Source organism: Symsagittifera roscoffensis, chromosome 6 (assembly GCF_963678635.1).
Source record: "Symsagittifera roscoffensis chromosome 6, txSymRosc1.1, whole genome shotgun sequence".
NCBI classification, from domain to species: domain Eukaryota; kingdom Metazoa; phylum Xenacoelomorpha; order Acoela; family Convolutidae; genus Symsagittifera; species Symsagittifera roscoffensis.
The window spans coordinates 37,769,850-37,791,835 of NC_087067.1; the positions used below are offsets into that span (position 1 = coordinate 37,769,850).

General features: G+C 36.6%; 1 protein-coding gene across 2 annotated transcripts; it reads right to left on the reverse strand.

The window, feature by feature from the left end:
• Positions 1-7,071: 7,071 nt before the first annotated feature.
• On the reverse strand, positions 7,072-21,707 carry LOC134848491 (uncharacterized). Of its 2 annotated transcripts, none has more exons than XM_063865966.1 (2): positions 21,552-21,707; positions 7,072-13,949 (listed from the first exon to the last, which is right to left on the reverse strand). In XM_063865966.1, the coding sequence occupies exon 2, from the start codon at positions 12,312-12,314 to the stop codon at positions 8,223-8,225; it is 4,092 nt and encodes a 1,363-aa protein (XP_063722036.1). In that variant the 5' UTR covers positions 12,315-13,949; positions 21,552-21,707; the 3' UTR covers positions 7,072-8,222. The 2 variants fall into 2 exon arrangements, with proteins under 2 accessions (XP_063722036.1, XP_063722035.1); XM_063865965.1 differs by lacking the exon at positions 21,552-21,707 and adding an exon at positions 14,013-20,522.
• Positions 21,708-21,986: the final 279 nt, after the last annotated feature.

Consider the following 21,986-nt stretch of genomic DNA (forward strand, 5'->3'; position numbering starts at 1 on the left):
GAAATTGAATTAAAATTTAATAATCAACGAGCATATAGCAACAATAAATATGTGACAGTTCATTGAGCAACTTCTGGACGGTCGAGATTTTTGTCTGATGGCGGTAGTGTTTGAAGCTAATAGTTCATATCTTTCAACAACCGGGTGTAATGAGTTCACGATGAGTCTGAAACAAACCTCTATTAAGAATTCAGCAAATTTAACTTAAGCTACTAAATTTAAATATTTTACTATGACGCATGGCTTAAAAAAAGCTGCACCTTCAAAATGATAAACGTTTTGGGAGCCAAACTACGAATTTGATAAACATTTTGAAAGCCAAACTACGTATTTTTCCAACAGTTTTATCTAATCAACTCAATGAATGCCTATAGAAAGGTGGCAGATTTTTTTAATCTCCAAATATTCCAAAAATTACCGATGTTCGATTTTACACAAAATTAACCAATTTTTCATTTGAACAAGGTTTACTTACAGTTTCGAGTTGGCGACCTGCAACGTCCCTTTTCTCAAATCGAGTCTAAACAGGACAGCTCAGTTTAAAAGACAGCGCAAGCGGCGATCTAAGCTAACCTCATAACACAATGAAACCAAAAAAGTCGCGGACACAGTTATCTTTGCAAAATTATTCAAAGGTTCAAAGTTTTTTTTGTGCGGGCTAGGCACTAGCATAAGTTTTAAGAATTAACTTTACACAACCTAATTTACGTATTAATCATCATAAAAAAGGACAACATGAAAATTCGCAGGCGGGGTGAAAGGAAAAAGAGATGACACAAATGTTCAGACATGCTAACCGCCTCGACTCTGGAGTTCCTCCCAAGTGCGTCTGCCTTCTCTGTTTTGTATGCACTCTGGTGTCGGAAGAAGACCCCCGGAACCACCTCGCTACTCGTCCCGCTCAGAGTCGCCTCCGGAAGCATCACGACGGAGCCACCCCCGCACACTGAGAATCTCTGTTCTTGTTGCACTTCGCTTTTGGACGAAAAAGACATTTCAGATTGGTTTTCGGCTGCTTTCTACAAAATTTCTTTTAAGATGTTGAAATGTTTCGGTTATGAGTTTTGAAGTTGAGAATGAAATTAAGGGAATTCTGTGCCTTTTTATAGCAAGTTCATCCATTGTTATGATTCTTAGTTTGCGGAATGAGCAACAAAGATAATATATCTTTACTGAGGGCTAATTGGGAGAGTCTACTCTAGCTATCGGACTAGACAAAGATGCTGTTATAGATATGCTGATTCATCTTCATCACATTTCGAAAGTTGTAGAGTATCTGACTATGGAGGGATGAGGATAAATTGGCCCTTTGTTTTGTTCCATGTTGTTAAAAAAATCTTTGCATTTTGCTCTAAAGACTGAAAAATGTAGTTGGCCGAATCTTAAAATAGTCTTATGTAGCCCTACGAACCTTCTATCTAGGCTTCAGATGATTCTGAAGGAATTTCGAAAATTATGCTGGCATGATTCTGTCTCCAAAATTCTGGACTGGAGGCTTTTTGAGTCCAAAAATCTAAGTTGATTTTGTATAGGATCTTTTGACTGGACACGGGCCCCGACCCCGATCTAGGATCTTCTTGAGAAGGAAGAACTTCGAAAAAAAAGTTCGAAAACCTTTTTTTATGCTTGTTGGCCCAACAAACTTTTCTTCACCTCTCAAAACACTAAAAAACAAATTTTGCGAAACTTATTTCTCCGCAAGCAAATTTTTGAAGAAGAAAAAATCAAAAACGTTTTTGGGCACTTCTAAAACATTTCCCAACATTTTGCAGTTTTTTGAAGCAAACTTCCTTTTCAAATTTAGTGAAAATTGGCGCCAAATACGCTTTTAGAAAAATTGATCAACCCGTTGCGTTGTCCCCTTGGATAGTCAGGGGTCAAGTTCTAAGCATTGCAAACTTGAGATAAATGTTCCAAATACAAAGCTGTAAGAAACTTTGTATTCGAGTGCGTTTTAGTCTTGTTTTATTTTTCCCCACTCCAAATATGGTCCCATAAATAATTGCCAGAAGAAGTAGAGAGATTAAATGGCACTTCCCCCCCCCCCCCACCTCGGACGAGCATCCAGGTAACAAGCGGGATTACAAGGTTAAATATGAAGACTAAAACAGTTTTTCATGGCCTAATTAGTCCGCAAGTCATTTTTGATCACAATCAGAAAGTGCGAAAATAATTGTTGTAAGCACTCGCAGGTGGGTGGGAAAAGGAAAAATGCCAATTAAATTACTGAGGTATTAAAGCTTCTTCTTTCCATTTCACGTTATGTCAATTTTACAAAATTTTCAATTTAACCTCGAAACAAAATTATCCTCTGAATTTATCCGCGTCATGAAAAATGAGACTAAGTTCACTTTTTATATTGAACACATCTAGCTTATCAAAAAATAATGAACCAAATCATTTAGAAAAAGTTCTTAGCAGACAACACAGTCATGAAGCTCAATACTTTAAGAAATTACCAGATTGAAACGCTTTGGCAAAAAACTCGATATTTTCTGCTAAAAACTTCAAAAAATTTTGCCAGCAGCCACTTATATTGTTCAATCCAGTTCTGTGTTTGAGTTCGGAGTCTTCTTTTCAACCGTATCTTTCATATATTTCCAGATAATTTTCATCGGGGATGACTCACAGGACTCTGACTCAAAAACCATTCCTTTGTGTATTTTGAAATGTAAGGAAGCACCTAGCCATTAAGAGAAAAAAAAGCATTTGCGTAGAATACCCTACACATGCTTCAATGGTATGACAGCACTTCTTGCTATCGACATTTCCACGAAATAAATCAGGAAGAGCTCAATTCATTTACTGGGTGACCACTTGGTCATTTTTTACTTAGGCTTTTTTTTTTAAATTGACATTAGGTTATTGCTTCAATGAAGATGAAAAATGGGCAATAAACACAATCACAGACAGAAGAGGAGGGGGTGGGGGCTGTGTTTCCAGAGGGGGTGGGGGTTGTGCTTCCAGAGGGGGAGGGCAATAAAAATATGCATCCCTTCAAACGACCCAAAGTTAGGTCATTAAGCCAATGCAAATCATGTCCAAAACATTTACGGCCGAATAGATCTTACCAGCAAAAACGTTCACTACTCTTTAAAAAAAAACAAAAAAAAACAAGGACAGCCGGTAACTGAGCAAGTAGCACAGAATAATTCGACCTGAGTCCTTAAAAATTTACAATTTTTTTTTTTCAAATTAGTGTTTTTCTGCGTGGTGTGATAAAAAGAATCTGACGAAAAACTATAATTTAAGCATCTTCGAAAAGTATAGTAATACAGACAAACTTGGCAAAATTTTTGGAAGAAAAATGAATAGAGGAAGAAAAACTCGAAAACGTTTTCAAAAACGTTCAAAAAACTTTTTCAAATTTTTTTTTTTAGAAAACTTATTGAATTTTTTTGTTTTTAGTTCCAAAAATGGCGCTAAAAACTTTAACTAATTAACTTGCTCTAAACTAAAAAATCAGGGCTTAAATTAAGCATAATTAGGCTGTTGTAAGCCTGCTTGCTCGCTTTATTCGTTTAAAATTGAAGGAAAAAAAACTAGTTTTTCTCAATAATGAAAAAACTTTAAGAAATTTTTTACGTCGTTCGAATCAAGAGTGAAGGTCTTCAAATTTATTATTGCTCGACTCACAATTATTTTTGATACCTCAGTTTGCGTGGAATTCAAAAAGAAAACAAGGATAGCCGGTTACTGTGCAAGTAGCACAGAATGTTCCGATCAGTCTTAAAAAGTCACAATAAAATTATTTTTCCAATTAGTGTAGTTTTTCGGCTTGGTGTGGTGAAGGAATCTGAGCAAAAAAGTAGAGCTTAAGCATTTTTATTGTAAAATCTGCAAATTTTTATAGAGCTTAGGCGTTTTTATTTTAAAATACTTATTGTAAAATTTGCAAATTGGAAAAAAAATTTGAAGACAAATAACAAGAAAAACAAAAAAAATTTAAACTTTTTCTTATAATTTTTCAAAAATTTTTCCCAAACTTTTGAAAATTTTCATTCCTAAGATGAAACTAAAAACTCCAAAAACTAACTTCATAGGAGTAAAATTAAATTTTCAAGGCTTAAATTAAGCCTAAATAAGCTAATGTAAGCCTGCTCACTCGCTCGAAATTAGACGAAAAATCGAAAATTTCAAACCGGTTTTTCTCGAAACTGGGACTTTTTTGATGTTGTTCGAATCACGACTGAAAGGGCTTTAATATGATATATCACTCAATCCAGTCCGATCATTATTTGTGGTACATGACATTGCGTGAAAAACACACTCGAATACTAAGTTCGTCCCATTTTCAATGGTCGGAACAAACACGAAAACAAACCCGAATACTAAGTCCCTCCATATTTTTCAAATGGTCGGAACAACAAAATATATACAGGGTCAGAAATTACCAAATAAATAAATCAAAACAACTTGTAGCTACCGCAAATGAAAGTAATATAATCGGCTAAGCTGAAAAATATAAGCAGACACACTTTCGTCCGACAATTTTTTCGAAACGGAAAATTTCCTCTTAAAATCAGGTATCTTTTCACCAAGTGTACCAGAGACGCTAAAAATAATTATTGTTTTATAAGCCAAGCTATCGCAAGATTCCACTGGTTTTGTTAAGCAAACTGTTAACCAAAAATAATTCATTTTCCGATTTGGTAAAGCTTGCTTATCACAAGCGTAAAGAGACGTTTTTGTACAAAAATCTCTTTTTTCTTGTTGGGTAGTCAGACCTGGAATTTCGTGGGTTGCTCTTTATCTGCAATCGACAGCTTTTCGGGGTCTTTTGAATACATCTTGCAAATACAGTGTGACTTCTACGGCTGCTTGAATTTAAGAGATCCCATGAAATATTTCAAAAATATTTGTTCAGCCAAGATAGACAAATCAACTTTTAGTTATGAATTCTGGTGTTTACTCCAAGCATTAATCGCCCTAGACAAATTTCAATCACGTCTGGTTATTTCCAGCTAAGGCAAGCAAATCAGTTTTCAATTTTCTTTTCTGATGTTTCCCCCAAACATTTGTAACCTTAGCCAACTTTGGATCATGTTTGATTATATAAAAACTTTGCGTTCAATTTAACTGCGTAAATCAGGAAAGCAGAACTTTTCCTGCAATGCATATAAACTTGAATAACCTTAAATTTCAAACAAAAATAAAGATAAAACAAAAAAACTTTATTAATTTTGTTTTTACTTCTTAACTTTCGGAAAAATATAATCATACGCTCGCAACGCTCTTGTGGAAAACTATTCTTGAACAAACTTTTGAGTCAAAAAAGGACACTTGTTCTCTGAGGGTAATCAGAAAATTCGCTGAAAACGGAACAAAACAGATTAGCTATTTGAGTTTTGCAAAAATAGTTAAATTAGCAACCTTGCAAAATACGAACGTCATCTGCTCGGAACCTGAAATAGGTAGGTAGTAAGGCTTCTGTCGTTTTTTCCACGCCAAATTGGGCGCCACAAAGACACGTCGCGTGAGGTTAAACCAATTCACAATTTTAAGGACAAGGATTCAATCAAACTTGCACCGTACCCAAAACTCTCGTTGTCGAAAAAACTCAGATTCAAATGTTCACATTTACTTCGTTTTACTTTTTTTTCTGATTCGTTAAAGCGTCTATTATAAATTTGTTCCAAGTTTTATTTCAAAAAATCCATACACGAAAACAACGGAACAAATTAAAAAAAAAACAATGAGCTTGGATCAAGGACTGTTTAAATGAGCTCAAGAGGAACGAAATCGAGTGCTTTTTTACTGAAAATATATCATTTTACAACACTTCGAACTTAAAATCTTCTAAATTGAAATTTCATAAAAGTCCAATATGAAAACCACTTTTGAAACTTGACGTTAAATACGTTTTAAAGCACCATTTAGTTTTTTTTATATAAAGCGTACTTTTTGTTCTAATTAGCGAATGAATTTAAAACAACCTTTAAACACAGAGGCGGAGCTTCGCAAGCACTAACGATAACACAAAAATCAGCTCTAGAGTTCTAAAAGTGCGATGAGAAAAAAAAAGCCTAAACACTCAGCCACAGACGCTTAGTCCACCACAGAAACTAGCCAAAAAATGAAGAAGAGAACAGATGCTATGAAATTTCCTATGCTACACATCGTGATTATAGCAAATAGGCACACAAGTGAACACTTTTATTTGCTAGTTAGGTTAGGAGTTCAAAAAAGAAGGTTCGTACTAATAGACTAGCCGCTCGCTAGCGTAAAGAAAGCAGAATTCAAACCACAAAATTACTAATTTCGGCGATAAATTCAAGATTTTCACAAATTAAGCACATAGCCAACTGACAGTTGGAAAATAATGAACGCAAGTAAACAGAAAAAAAAATTTCAATTTTCGAAATTTCAAAAAAAAAATAGATATCCTTAGAGCTCTCTGAATTTCTAGAACAATTAATGATTGGGGCTTTTTGGTAAAATTAACCCAATTTGAGTTTTTATTCCGCTGGAAATCTTAAATTAAATTCCTTTTTTGAAACTAGAAATTGTTCACGTTTTTTGGCGACTTTTCCACGTTCGTATTTGGAGAGTGCTATTTACGAAACTTTCATCAGATGAATTTTTTTAAAACTTTGCCAAAAAATTTGGCAAAACCATTTATGCTTCTTATACAGCAACAAGAAAGTTTTGTTATTTTTATATATACTTTTGACGTGTCTCAGCAAATTTTCTTGTTTTAAAATTTCCGTTTTTTATTGTCTTTTTTGCACGAAAAAAAAAAACAACTGGCGAAACCTTTTGTGGTTCTCACACAACGGGACATTATTTTATATAATTTCGATCAATATGTATCAGCAGATTTTTTATCGATAAAGCCATGCTAGGAAAAACAAATTTCATAGCCGAAAATTCATAACTTTTTCGAAATAAGCAAGGATAAATTGCCGAAAACATTATCGCTCTATTTTAAGTCGCAATTATTGACTCTCAGCTCTGTTTTAAAGTAAATAGTTTTACATTTCCAACTCTTCATTTAAGTTTTCTTCCTTTTTTCTTCATTTACATACACCAATAGAACCCGCTTTAGTCTATCTCAAAAAAAAAACAGAATTGAATATACATTTTGTTGAATGGCAAGTTGAAGGTAACTCTATTAACACTAAAAAACAAATAATAACTCATCAACAATTTCGCTCATTCTATAATTAACTTCATCGTAATGGCATACAATAGACAGCAGTGTGTCTGGTATGATCATCACATACCAAAACTAGATACTCTATACTGTTAAAATACGATTGCTATCAAAGAAAAATATATATCTGATTGCGAATTAAATTTGTTCTAAATTGAGGGAAGAGGAAGATAGAATCATTTTTATAGCTGCTCTTTTTGAAGTTATAAATGAGAGAGAGAGAGAACAAGACTTGTTATAAACTACACAGCAAGCCCAGATGAACTAAATTGAAACTCAAGGATCTCAATGGCGACTTAGTTAACACGTCACTGCTGTTGTAGCCCCCAAGTTCAAAAATTCTACAAATGAGCCGCTCTGTTTCAGAGCTTCGATTTGAAATATTTGATAAAAAATACGGATCTCTTCAACTATTCGCCCTAATGGTATTTGAAAAAAAACTACAACTACAAATGAGCACTTTAACTGTTAAGCAGATGCAAACTTGGTATCTTTAACAATTTGTCCCTTTAGCAATAGTGAGAAAGAGCTGAGGAGATCCAAAATTAGTGTGATAGGACTATCAATTGTACATTGCAATGATACGCTTGATCTTCTATTGAAAGTTGAGCTAAATGGCACATGTTAGCATCGGATTGACAATTCAAAATAATCAAAAAGCACATTTTCAATTCTACCAGCTCTATCATTAGTTTTACGGTACGGCTCAATAAATACAATACAGACCAGCTGAATTAGAAAAAATGAAGCCGCACCAAGTTTTTAGTAGTTTATGACATCGTCGGTAAAAAAAAATCGCCAAAAAATAAAACAAGTCTGCAAGACACATTAGATCTTTTGTTTATAATCATGCCACCAAATACCACTCTCAGAGCTTTGACGCCAACACATTGAACTATAAAGAACCGTATTTTGCTGACGGATAAGAAATCCGTCAATTCAGAATTGATTAGTTAACCTCATAGATTTCGACAAAGTGAGAGCTAAGTGGATTTGCAAGGTTTTAAAATGTAACTGAAAATCATATAAACAAAAGTTTCGATTAACTTTTCAGAAAGTTTGAAGTCTACTCTTGATCCATAGGTGAGCTGTTTTGCGATGCCTCGTCTGAATTTCGTCGCGATGTCATTGTTCTTGTTTCCAATGTTACATTAGCTGTAGCAACTGCCACGTAGTTCATCTGCTGCATGAACTCGATAGGAACTTCCGATAACTGGTCTTGCTTGAGACCTTCAGAACTTTGGGTTGTTTGTGAATCAATTCTCAAGTTCAAATAAGTACCATCTGCGACATTGCAAGATGATTTAACTGCTCCATGATCGGCTATCGTACTTACAGATGGGTTCGGTTGACTCTGAGAGAACTGTGACAGAAGTTGATCACGTGTTATCTGCTGTAAAGATACACCACTTAATGACTGCTGATATAACTGCTGAGCAAGTTGATTTTGTAATGACGGCGAAGCCACCCGGTCGTCTGTGCTTCCGAGACTATGAGTGGAAGGTGACGCTGCTAAGTTTGTCGGCGATCTAGGCCTTACATTTGCACTGTTCAAGTAGCAAACAATCCCATCTGCACTTTCGAATGAGATGCTCGGTATGGGCGAGGACACTTGGTGCCTAGGAGCGCTAGCAGCATTGTTATGTGGGTACCTATACACTGGGGTCGGTGAATTATTTGGCACACCTTGAAACCTTTGTGGTGCATTTGTAACCAAATGTGGCTCGACAGGACTCGGGTTGTTTCTCGACTCCGCAGCCGGGAGCGGCGAGTTAATCGAGTTTCGCAATTCCATCTGCTGCAACATGCACGTGATCTCGGAATTGCCGACATTCGAAGAACTCACACCTGGCGATAAAGCTAAAGACTGGCTCAAAACGCCTTCCATTGTTTGATTCGCAGTCGAGTACTCGTTGTCCAAACTCGAATGATGTGCTAGTGGAACTCTAGGTGGAGAACTGCTGCACTTACTTGACTGGCGCTCCAACATTTTCTGCGGCCTAAGTGTCAACTGCCTCTGAAAATTGTCTCTTCTAGGAAAGGCTCTCGCGGAGGGTGATCGCGGTTGATTCGCTGCTGGCTGTTTAACTGCGTACGGGCTACTAGAATAAAGACGTCTCTGATTCTTCAACATTCGTTCCTTTACTGCAGCACAGGATGACGTGGCCAGCAAAGCAGCGTTCGTTAGAGTTGGACAAAACTCATCACCCGCTGTTGGTTCTTCGTTACTGCTCTGATTATGTAATTTGGATGGTGTATCAAAACTATGCTGCCTCCTGCAAGCGTCACTGGCAGCTAGAGACAATCCGCTTCCAGTTACATTGCCGCTAGACGAAGTCATGCCTTCCGACCTTCGGTGTGATTGCGTTTCATCAAAGCTACGAGGTTTCGGCAACAGCGCAAATCTTGGCGTCCCAATAAATGTATAACCTCCAGTCGCCGCAGTTCCTCCGGACGGTAACAGCGCTTGACCAGAATTCAGAGGATGTCCAAGTTGACCTTGGCCGGACTGAGACTGCAAAATTTGGTTCTGATATTGAGCTTGATGTTGTAGCTGTATTTGCTGTTGCGAGTTTGACATGTGATATTGCGATGGCTTGTTAAAGTTTTCATTTGAGATTGCGAGAGGTGAGAGAAACTGAGTAGGAGAGTGGCCGCCCACTGGCTGCTGTAACAAGGGAGGACTGTGGCCGGCAAGATTGATTGGGTGCCTCATTCTACTTTTGAGACCCAAATCACCGTTGCCCAGTTTCGGGTTCATCGGCTGTTGTTTAATCAGTCGCTTAGCTTGCACAGAAGGACTGCCAGGAGCACTGTTTACAATTGCCACGTTTAAAGTATTGCTGTTGGCAGGCGAGCTAGACACCATCAGTTTAGCATTTGGAGTCAAGTATTTGGCATCTGTTGGCTTTTTGTCAGCTACAGCTGTCGCTTCAAAATGAGACAATGTCTGTATTGTGTATGGTTGCACCTGGTGTTTCATATTTTTAGGGTTGGGCTCCAGTTCCTCCTGATCTTGCTCATTCAGGTTGCTTTCCGAGGCGCGTCGTCCACAAGCTAGGAACCCGACAGTCGCATTATTGGCCGCATTCGTACTCGAGAAGCAGTCGCCAATTCTTTGTTGATGTACCAAGGGGGGTCTCGCGACACACACCTGCGGCGATAGAGATGTAGACTGCGTAAATCTGTTGCCGGTTCCTCCTGTCGAGTTATGCAGCTGTTGTTGACTTGTGTCCAAAGATATGTTCGAGGAGTATTCTGAGCACTGCGATTCCAGGCTGCTGAAATTTGAATGTCCACCCAGGTTGACTAGCATCTTCTCGCCTGATACTTCGTCATATGAGTTGTGGAAATGCGTTGTCTGTCCTCCAGTTGTGACAGCTGTTGATGATGATAAAGAGGTATATGCTCCCGATGAACTGCCGGTTGAGACTGTTGCAGTTGCAACCTGAGCTTGATTAAGATTATTGTCGGTGGTTATGATCATTGACGGGGGAGATACATGATTAGGAATTTTCAAGTGTGAGAAGTGATGAGATTGCCATGATATTTCAAAGTCTAATTGTGATGCAGCAGTGTTGTTTGCTGAGTTCCTCGGAGTACTTGCAACTGAGGATCCCGTAGTCGAATTAAGTCGTAAATGTTCTGCTTCCGGATCTTCTTTGATCGGAGTCATCTGCTCCATTGATGCTTCTTTTCCCAGAGACTGATCAGCGTCGAACGAGACGTCTGACGAGAAGCCTTCATCAATGGAAGGTGTCCCAATAGACCCTTTCGGACTGCAAGATTTCTGGCGAAGGAGTCCCTTGTCTGTAGTAGATTCTGCACTTTTCTGGTCCAGAGATATGCTTGAGCAGACAGAAACCGAATCGGATGAAGAGCTTAAGTTTGGCATTTGTGAAGGTTGTTTTACATTCAGAGAAATCGGGCCAGAAGTCTCGACTTTCTCCAGTAGCAAGTGATATATTGCGTGAAAATGATCGTATTTTTGTTCCACAACTGATGTATTGGTTTTCTCCTGGTCAAGACCAAGTCTATTCATAGCTTGAAGAACATTTTCATTTAGAGGTAAAAGATCCCCACCTCTAGTTGAAGTAGCACCACATCCATTGTATATATCATACTCCGAATCCCGTTTCATCCAGATATGCTGTTTTATTTGCTGAACTGTATACCTTTTGACTGGATCAAGAACCAAAATCCTTTGAATCAACGATTCACAATTCCGACTCAGGAAGTAGGGAATGCGGTAGCGCCCTGAAAGTACTCGACTTCTCAGTTCCTGTAGTGAGTCGCCGTCAAACGGTAAACAACCACACACTAAGACGTACAGAATAACTCCCATGCTCCAAATGTCCAACTTCTCCCCATTGTAGTTCAGACCCTGGAAAATTTCCGGCGCTGCGTAAGGCGGACTGCCACACCACGTGTCCAAAAGTTTTCCAGGCACGTACGTGTTTGAGAATCCAAAATCAGCTATTTTGATGTCCCAGAAGCTGTCAAACAGAAGATTCTCTACCTTTAGATCTCTATGGACCACGCCTTGTTGATGGCAGTACTCCACCGCAAGAACAATCTGCCAGAAAATTCTTTGCGCTTCCGGTTCCTCCATTCTACCATGCTCAGCTAAGAACTCAAACAGCTCACCGTTAGCCGCGTGCTCCGTCACCAAATAAAGCATGTTGTTCGACACCATAACTTGATACAATCTCACTATGTTTACATGGTTAAGTTTCTTCAGAATGTTAATTTCTCGGTACGTTTTGGCTAAGTCACTTTCGTCTAGCTGTTTCTTGTTGATAATTTTCAAAGCGACTCTTGATTTAGTCACGCGGTGCCTGGCAAGTTTCACGGTGGCGAAATTTCCTTTTCCTATCGTCCGGTCGATGTCGTAAAAACCAACTTGAATGCACCCTTTCTGTCGGGTCGACGACGCTGCACTACTTGATGATGTCATCGAAGACGAGTAGTTGCCGCTGTTACTCGCAGGAGAGGTCATTCGCACTGAAGCGTTAATGTAGGCTTTTGCACCGCCGGCGGGTATTGCCGCAGTAGGTTTACCCACTGAAGGGTTGGCAATCGAGTAGACTGCCCCTGTTGATGATTTAGGGACATTTACTACACAAGATGGTGAAGCCATTAAGTTTTTTAACAGCATTAAACACAATTAAATTCCAACTGCTAGTGCTGAGGCATAAAAATTCCACCCGTCATAACTCTTTCTAAGGTAAATAATTGATCAAATTAAAAGAGTTTCAATTGAATTTAGTCCTTTCAAATGACACCCTTTGAAGCGAATTGCTTTGTGCTCAAGATAGGTAAAGGCAGTTTTAAAGCACTCTTTTTCAACCTTCAGTTTGGAAATAAGCGTCTAAGCAACAGGTCACTATGGAAACAAAGAGCTCTTTATGGGCATCCTGTAATTTTGTCGTCCTTATCCAAGATGAAATGGACTCGATTATGGAGTAGAATGAAACTATAAAAGCGGTTTGCGTGAATGAGAAGAAGGCTTCTTTAAATGTGGAAATGAATTAAATGGTTGATATAATTGGTTTGAGGAACTCCTTCTGATGACGAAACGATTCTGCCTGGGACGAGGAGAAACAAGAAGGAAACGAATGATCCAATTGACGGTAGTAGCTGTATTTATTATGGTGGTCAAGACCAAAAGGAGAAGAAGCGAGGCAATTAGCTTGTGGGGATTTAATTGCAATCTCAGACTTGTTTCTGGCCAAAGTACACAGAAGGATAGGTAGATAGAAGAAAGAAGGCAGAGGCAAGGTAAGGAAGGTAGTAAGCTATTACGTCACAGAGTCACGTCACCAATATGGAGAACAATAAGTGGTGGTTATTCGAGGTTGAGAGCGGAGCGAAGTGAAGGAAAGAAGGGAATGGAAATACTTCATTCACTCACTACTCACTCATTCATTTCTGCAATAGCACCAGCAGTGACGTAATCAGCACACAACAGCGCAAGCGTAGTGTAGTATCGAATGGTAACGGTGTCTACGTTTAAACCACTAATCTGCCTATATTTCAATAAGAATAAAGTCCACTTTTACTTCTCTCTCTTTTTTCCTGAACTGCCACAACCTCGGTGCTTTTTCTTTCTTTTCTCCTTTTCTGCTTAGCTTTTTTATTCCACTAACCAGAAGAAAGAGAGAGAGAGAGAGCTTCACCAATCGAATCCAATGCAGTCCAATCTGAAAGTGATTGCTCCAATTGCGTCACCAGTCTGTGTTGATCTATTTCAGCTCCTAATCCAGCCGTACACACGACCGCACTATTTAACTACGCACGCAATCACACAATCTTCGTGCTCTCTTTTTCAATTTCTTCAGACAGTTCTATTTGTCCTAACGGTCAATGAATTCCAGGAAGATCTGAACAAGCTGATTGGCGGAATTTTAGTTGAAGCTAATCGAAAAAGTATTTGCCGCTACAATAAAACTAATAACGAAAGACGTTAAAACTTCCTATTTCAAGCAGGGGACGAAAGGGGGTGCTGTGATTAACGGGGAGGCCAAAAATAGGTTGAAGGGTAGATTTCAAACGTCAAGTCATCACCATCATCCGGCAGTGTAATTTATAACTATGTCAGCCCTACTATTACTGCTCCTACTCATTTTTAGAGACTGTTTTCCAACTTCTTGCTTCTTTTCATTTTCATTGGCTTCATTTGAGATCGATATTGCCGGAATAAAAAATAACTCCAGAAAGTTCGTCATCACACACCGAAAATGATTCAATCGTCGCAGGTCACAAATTTAGAGCCTGCTAGTGACATCAATAACTGGAAAAAAGTGCAAAAATAATAAAATTACAACTGGGACTCAAAACTCTCACGCCAACTTACCATTTGTGACGTAATATTGGTGCAATAAGGAAGCTGTTGCAGGATCACTGCAGAAATAAATTTGATAAGCGATAATTTGAAACAGTGCTCTGCTTACGTCATACTATGACAACTCAACACAGAGTATAAAACGACTACTTAAAAGAGATAAATACGCCACTAAACAAGCAATGCATATTCGTGTTGTGGCCAATTGTGATGTTACACAATGAAATGAACGCATTTATTTTGAAGCTAAATAACTGATGATGGTAACTACCGCTTTATTATTGGTTTCTACTCTCAGTTGGAAGTTAAACAATTATAGCACAGGTAGAATATACTACACTAATGTACAAGGCGTTAGGTAAGGCGTAGAAAATAAGTTCAACAAACATGACAGATTCAAAGAAAACTTATCCGCGGTCATTTATGCTCAGGTCTCAATTTTACACTCATTCGCTCATGCTTCCAGTCAAATTAGCAAAAAAAGTGTTCGAACTACTTAACAAACCAATGACGCAACAAGGAAAAATAAGGAAATGTATCTACCCGCATTAATTACACTAAGACTTAGCTTCAAAAATTGTTAAGACAATCTCCGCCTCAATTTGTGCAAATCAGCTAAAAGATTTTGCAAACACACTTCAATAGGCAGGCTGCACAAATAACCTCTAATCAAAAAATAAGGATCATTGGATCGTGGTAGTATAAAAAGTTGTGAACTAATTTGCAAGCAAGCCGACCTCAAAAAAAAATCCTTTTTCAACTTATGCAAAGATAATCGATTTGTTGTGCGCGATAGTATTAAGCAACGGTAATTTATAATGATGTAACTAAACAGCAATATTGAAAAAGTGACCCCATTTGAAACAGAAAAAGAAGCAAATGCTAAAGCAATGACAAGGTTACTTTTCAACGAATGATCTGTTATTTTTCTTCCGACTTTAAATTCAAGGTGTAACGGAAAATCTATGGTCAAATCAAATGAGGGTAGGTATTTCTTCAATTTGGAGAATTACGCAGCAAAATTGAATTGATATTAGGGTTTTACAAAAAAGCGCTTGAAGGAGATCCTCCAATTTGTTTTTTAAGTAATAGATGATTTCAGTAACTAACGAGATGCGATAAAAATATAACAGGTCAGTATATCTTTTTTCAAAGGGAAAGTTTGACTTTGGCTGTAGCTAACCTGAAAAAAAAAAATTTTAAAAATCAGAAAGGTCAACTTAATTAATTTTGACTGGAGGTTCCTTAAATTCTGAAGGCAAAATGTCGTAGGCTGATAGATAAAACAAACGGATTATTATTTTTTCGGTGCCAGTAAATCGGTTAGTATTTGTATCTCCTAAAATGGTAATAAATACAACATCAACACGCCCACCCGAAGATATAGTTTCTTCCTACGCGGCTTAAAATCAAACCAGGTACTGTCTGAAACAATTTATTCCAATTTACCATACCTCTACCCACACGTTTTGTTTAATGCTTTAGAGGAAGTTAAACAAAGGCACAAATCACTCTCAATTAACGCTCGAAAAATTGATTCGAATACTAGGATTTGCTAGTCTCGGCCTTGAAATCAATTTAAAAAAGAGTAGCGATAGACGTTCGCTGTGCAATTAGCATAAAATGTTCCGACTAATGAAGTGAAGATATTTTTAAAAAATCATACTTTGATATAATTTAACTAAATTTTCCGTTCTTCTTTTTCAGCAAAGTGCGATGTAAGGGTTTTAGTGAGACAATAAAAAATCTAAAATAATGTTTATCATAGGACAATTAAACATGGAGATCATATGCAATGACTATCATCGAGTAGTTTAAACTTCGGTGCATCAACCCGATAAGTGAACGTGAAATTAGTTTCTATACAAATTATATGTGAAAAAAAACAAAGAAAAAATGCAACCGTAATAATAGACAAGGGAATACAACAACTCTTTTGATTTTAAAATTTGAACGATAAAAAATTTTTTAATTTTAACTTCAAAGAATTTTTAAACTAAAATGGTAAAATCTCCAAAACTACTGGGTTTCAGATCTTCGTATTTTTAACTCCGACAACCCTAAAATAGCCAACAGCATATAACTGCACTTTCCAAATAAAAAAAACGTTGAAACAATTTCATTTACAAAACCATCAAAATCTTAGCTGAATTGTAAGTTTAATGAAAAGTGTTGAAATATCATTAAAAACGCCAATTTCGAAACTTTTAAAATTTGAGCCATGATATTAGGATGATAGGCCACATCTGCATCCGCTGGTAGTAACCTGACAACACCCCCACCAAAGGGTCGACAATATCAAACTTCGAAAAGTATATATATTTTTTAATTTAACACTTTTTGAAAATTTTCAAAAAAGGTAAAAACTTCATATTTAAGAAAATTAAAGGCGTTGAGCAGTCATATTTGAAGTCCAGATAAACGACCTGGTGGTACTTTCAAAGCTCACCGCCATAGTGCTGCGTATTTTAAAGTTAAAACTTTTTTAGATCTCAAGTTTTCTTGAAAAACCATTAAAAACGGCATATCTCAGAAACTGAAATGACTTGAGCGAAACTTGGAGGTAAGACCTGCAACAGGTGAGACTACCTGGAAACGCCCCAGGTTTTTTTTGAAAAATTTACGCAATTGCATCCGGTTGCTGTGCAGAGAGCATAGATTATTCCGGCCACACACACAATTGCAATTAACTTACAAAGCGGCAAATTCGAGCTTCGCAACACTGAAAACACAATGCAAGCAAAGCAAGCTAGCGAAAAGAACATGAGACAAAAACCACTAATTGAAAAAAAAATATTGTAATGAAGAAAAAAAACGACACCTACAATGATGTTGAACTTCAAAAACGAAATGCGTTAAATAAGCATTCAGTATCATATGAGGAAACGCCACTCGGCCGACAATCTTGACACTCAGCCAAACAAAAATGACACGGAAATCATAACGCCAAAAAAACTGACATTTTAAAAATGTAGAAAAATGAATTTCAGAAAAACAGTCGAGAAACACAACCAATGCAAGTTTAAAAAGACTTTCACTTACTGAGCAGCTGCAAGTCGACAAAACTTGGGTAGAACCCCATTGAGCCGAAAAAATAAAAACAAACGCCATAAGTAGCTGTCATAAAAGTTTTCTTTAGACGATTAAAATGTAACACTAACCATTCCCCTGATCATTTTAAGGCAAATAAGCTGAAACAACTTGATTTAAAAAATGAAAAAACATATCAAATTAACCAACTCACATATTCAACATCCGAGCTGATAAAATTTTAAATAACTACTGACAATGATAGTAAAAATTGTTTAAATTAGAAGAAACTCCCATCCCTGTGAAACTTAGCCGGCAAAAACTGAGCACACAAATAAAAGTCCGACAAAAATCCATTTCTTTCAGAAAATTCAATTTCAAACATTATAAAAGAAACAAGGTCCGGACGGCAGTGAGAAGGATACTGGAAGTTAATTGAGCTCAAAAATCAAATTCATTTTCTTACAGATTTGTAAGCAAAATCGTTCGTAGGAAAAAACTCTTCAACCCGATTACAAGCCATTACCTCTCGCAAGCGAATTGGGCTTAAATCGTTTCAGCAAAAAAAAACTGACAAAAAAGACCAAAATCAGTTCAACAAAAGAGGAACTTACTAAAATCGGACTTGGTAAATTTTTAAGTTACAGAACGACTTTCGATTAATGTTAAAACTGTTTAAATGAGAAAAAGATTCCCTACTAAGATAGTTAACCAAAAAATCAGCAATATAGCAAAAACAATCAGACAATGCTTCAACGTCCAGATCTTAAGATCGAGAGAATTCGCTTTTCCAGTCGACCATGCAGGAACAGTCCTGGAAAATGTTCAAGTTCCATAATAAAGCGAGGCTGGTTTTTAAAAAGATAAATCCCCAAAATATGATATGCTTCAGAAAATCATTTTCCATGTCGAGAAAACAAAATGAAATCATCATAGACACTGAACCGACTAAATTTCAAAAATTTGAGTCTGAATAGCAAACATTTCAGAACTGATTTTATGTTGAGAGACGTTTCTTTGAATATATTTTCGGAACCCAAGACATAAGCGGAAGCCAACACAAAAAAGAAATTAAACTTATGTCATGGTCGCGATCAACTACATGCAAAAATTTTGCTGAATCCTAGCGTTGAAAACATCAGTTTTTCGTTGATTCCGTAAAAATGCGAAAATGGAAAAACTGAAAGCCAAATTACAAATAAAAAATGAGTGAATTTAATACAGCAAGAGGTAGGCTTGGTGTGTTTGACAGATTTACAGGTAGAATAAAATACGAAAATGATCTATTGTGATGAATAGAATGATTTCTTTGTATCCATCGGACCAAAACTTACAGCATTGGTGTCAGATTCGAACCCCGCAAAAAATTCTTATAACAATATTGGCTCTTCTCGTGTATAAGAACAAACTGATCAAAAGGAAATTTTTTTGAATTGAAAAGAACTAAAATCTAAAAAAATTCTGCTGATCATGACTGAATATCTAACAAGATGTTGAAAATGTGTGCACCAGTCATCAGCCAGTATCTGGCATCATGCTTTAACAAGTGTATTGACCAGGAATTTTTCACTGATGCACTTTAGCTAGTCAATTATTGCTTCTATTTACAATACTCAAAATGTTGAAGAGAATAATTTATCAGCGAAAGCTTTCCTTTATTGAAAAACGCAATATTTCGGTGAAAAACAGTTCGGTTTCAGAGAAATACGTTCATGTGCTCATGCAATAACACTAATCATGGAATCAATGCGAAAAAAAATTGAAGAGAAAATTTTGCAATGAAAATTTTAACCGATGTACGCAACACATTTGGCACTGTCATTCATGACATTCTGCTGTAAAAGCATGAAAATTATGGATTAAGGGGAAGAATAGGTCTTTTCTGAGAAGTTATTTGACTAACAGATAACAGTATTTGGTTAATAATCAAGGTGAATCACGTATCCGCAAATTGAATTGTGGTGTGCCACACAGTTCCGTTCTTGAGCCTTTAATTTGTCTGCTTTACATAGATGACATCAATGTCAGTGCCCAAGAAAGTAAAATTAGAGTTTTTGCTGACGATACCGCATTAGTTGCGTCTCTCAAGAAAACGAATGAAATCGGGAATTATTCAGCTGCCATCCGATCCTTGGATAATTGGTGATACAAAAACAAACTATTTGCGACGCCTGATTTTTCGTGGCACCTGATTTTGCTCGGAAAACTTTGAGTGATTCTAATAAAAAAACCATGGCAAAAGCACCTCAACTCCAAAAAATCACATCATAGATTATCGCTAATCAACTGTTACTAACTGACCGGTTAACAATTTTTCATACTGACCGTATTTTTAACGAACCCAAAGACCCATAATCAACACCCTGTAAAATATATTATGACAAAAAGATGAACTGGAATTAAGTCACGAAACGCCAGGATCATATTTCAACACAGATATCTATTTGCCGTGCAAGTAAGATAGAACTTTCCAACCAAATTCTTGAAAAAAAAACTGCAAAACAGTGTGTCTGGACTGATGTTCATTTCAGCAAAAACACATTTCGAAAACACAACCAGCAGCGTTAGTTTATTCTTTTGTATAGTTTACCGAGCAGACACGAAGCTAAAATTTCTTGGAGGAGATCGTTCGGCCAAAAACCGTCCAGCCGAAAAAAGCCATTAAAAAGTTATCAAAATTTCGAGGTAGTAAAATACAACAGTTTTTAGAAAGCAACCCTACTGAAACAATCAAGAATAAAAAAAAACTATTTTTGGCCTTCAAATCCTACCATATTAGGTGACTGAGCAATATAACCGAAATCATAAAAGCGAAAAAAACGGAACTTATTCAATGCCGGGCTCCGTAAAATTATAAGTAACAGAACGTTTTTCCACATATCGAAGAAAAAAGTATACACCGAAAACTCACAAAAACGCTCATTTCATACCTATCGAAAAAAAACAAAGTCAGGCCGCGATTCAAACCCCCGACTTAAGAATTTCAAGCCAGGCGCTTGAGCTAGACCAAGTGATAATTAGCCTCAACTGTGTTGAGGTTCCATTATGAAACATAGCCAACAAAAATTTCAAAAAATGTCAAAGAACAAGGAAAACGAAAAAAAATGTTCGGAAATTTAAAATATTTCAACATTCGAGATTCAAAAAAAATATATATATCAGATTAATCCTCTTTGAATTTTCATATCTATATATGATGGAACTTTTTTTTGATAAAAAATACCTCATTTTAAAACAAACTGGATCAATGGGTAAAATTTTTATTTCGCTGGAACTCTAAAAATCAAAATCAATTTTCTTAACTAGAAATCACTCGCGTTCTTTCCGAGCCATTTTCGCTTTAGTAAATGAAAGGCGCAATTGCCTATCTTTGAGCAAATGAACTTGAATTGAACTCAAAAAGCCTATAAATGCCTGAGTGATTCCTAAATGCATTAATTTACATTAGTCAACTTGCGTGCGTTCATACGCAGTTCATGAAAAAATCAGTACGTGAAATGTTGTATAGGCAAAACTAGTTAATCTGTAGCGTGCGTTTAATTGGTGTGAAACAATTCGTTACATGCCCGCTGCCAAGTGGGCTGCAGAGGTAGTTTAAAAACATTTTTAAAGTCAGAAAATACTGTTTAAGCATTTGAAAAACAAGCATGAAAACAAACTTTTCGTTGACTAATGCATTTTCGCAAATATTTTTTCACGCACTCGGGAAACTAATTGACAATCCTTGAGCCTGGCGGCCCTCTGTTAGTAAATTAATACCCTAGTGCATGAAAAAAAACAGCTGCGAAACTACTACTGATGCACTTCTGTAGTTATTACAGCATTTTAAGACTTCAAAAAAAACTTCCAAGACCTTTAAAAGTGAAAATCAATTCGTTCTTTTACACGTAAGCAAGCTCAAACTCTTCAATTTTTTTTAAGTTACTTACAGTAAAAAAAGTATTTCCCAATTAAAAGACACTTGCTCTCGCAAGTTTAAATAAATATGATATTTTCAGAAAGCACAGATCCTTCTACCGAATTTTTTGGTTATCCGTAACAAAATTAGACAATTTAGCTGGAAAAAATATAAGTTTAGAGAAGGAATATTGAGCTGCGTAAAGAGCTGCTGTCTTTATGAATTTCTACGTAAACAACATGATCACATGATACTTACGTCAAGTCAACTTAATACCGGGAGTACTTGAATTAAAGACTGCCATTTGAAAAAAACTAAATGGGCCAAAGGTCTTCCCATATTAGTCGGAAAAGTCGTTAACTGGTTCTTAAAATTAATCGAATTTAGCCTGTAGATCTCGTGAAATAAAATTCTATAATCTTAGCTTTATCAACTTTTTAAAAGTAACCCGAAAAAGTACGACGTGGATATATACTCTCATGTTGAGGATCTTTTACAAAAGGCTAAATATTGTTTATCGAGACAACCTGCTTTAGACAAAGGCCAGAAAACTAAAAGTTGAAAGCAGTTCATGATTACGCTCGAATGTCATTATTATATTGACTTATCGCTATTTTTTTTACCTGAACTGAATTAACCTTATATGAGGCAGAAAAAATGTAATGGAAAGCACAATAAAATTAGAAGGGAATTAATTGGTTAATCCAATAAACTAATAATTGATAGTTTATGTCTCAGAAATGAGATTACTTCGGTTAATAACCATAATTTATTGAAGATATACAAGACTATTAATCGAGCGAATTAAAAGGCATTGAAAAGCTTCTGACGTGGTTTATGAGATTACGTCACAATAACTGAGAGCACCTACAACGATTGATGACGTTAACAACATCTACGTGCATTTGTTTGCTGCAATTGCAAACTCTGCAGCAAAGACTTGATCTAAAAGAATCTCTACCTCTTAAAATAGCGGATGTAATATAGAACACAGACCAAGAAAACCTAAACAAAAAAAATATTTTCTAAGCTAAAAAACCAGAACAGCGTCGAAAAAG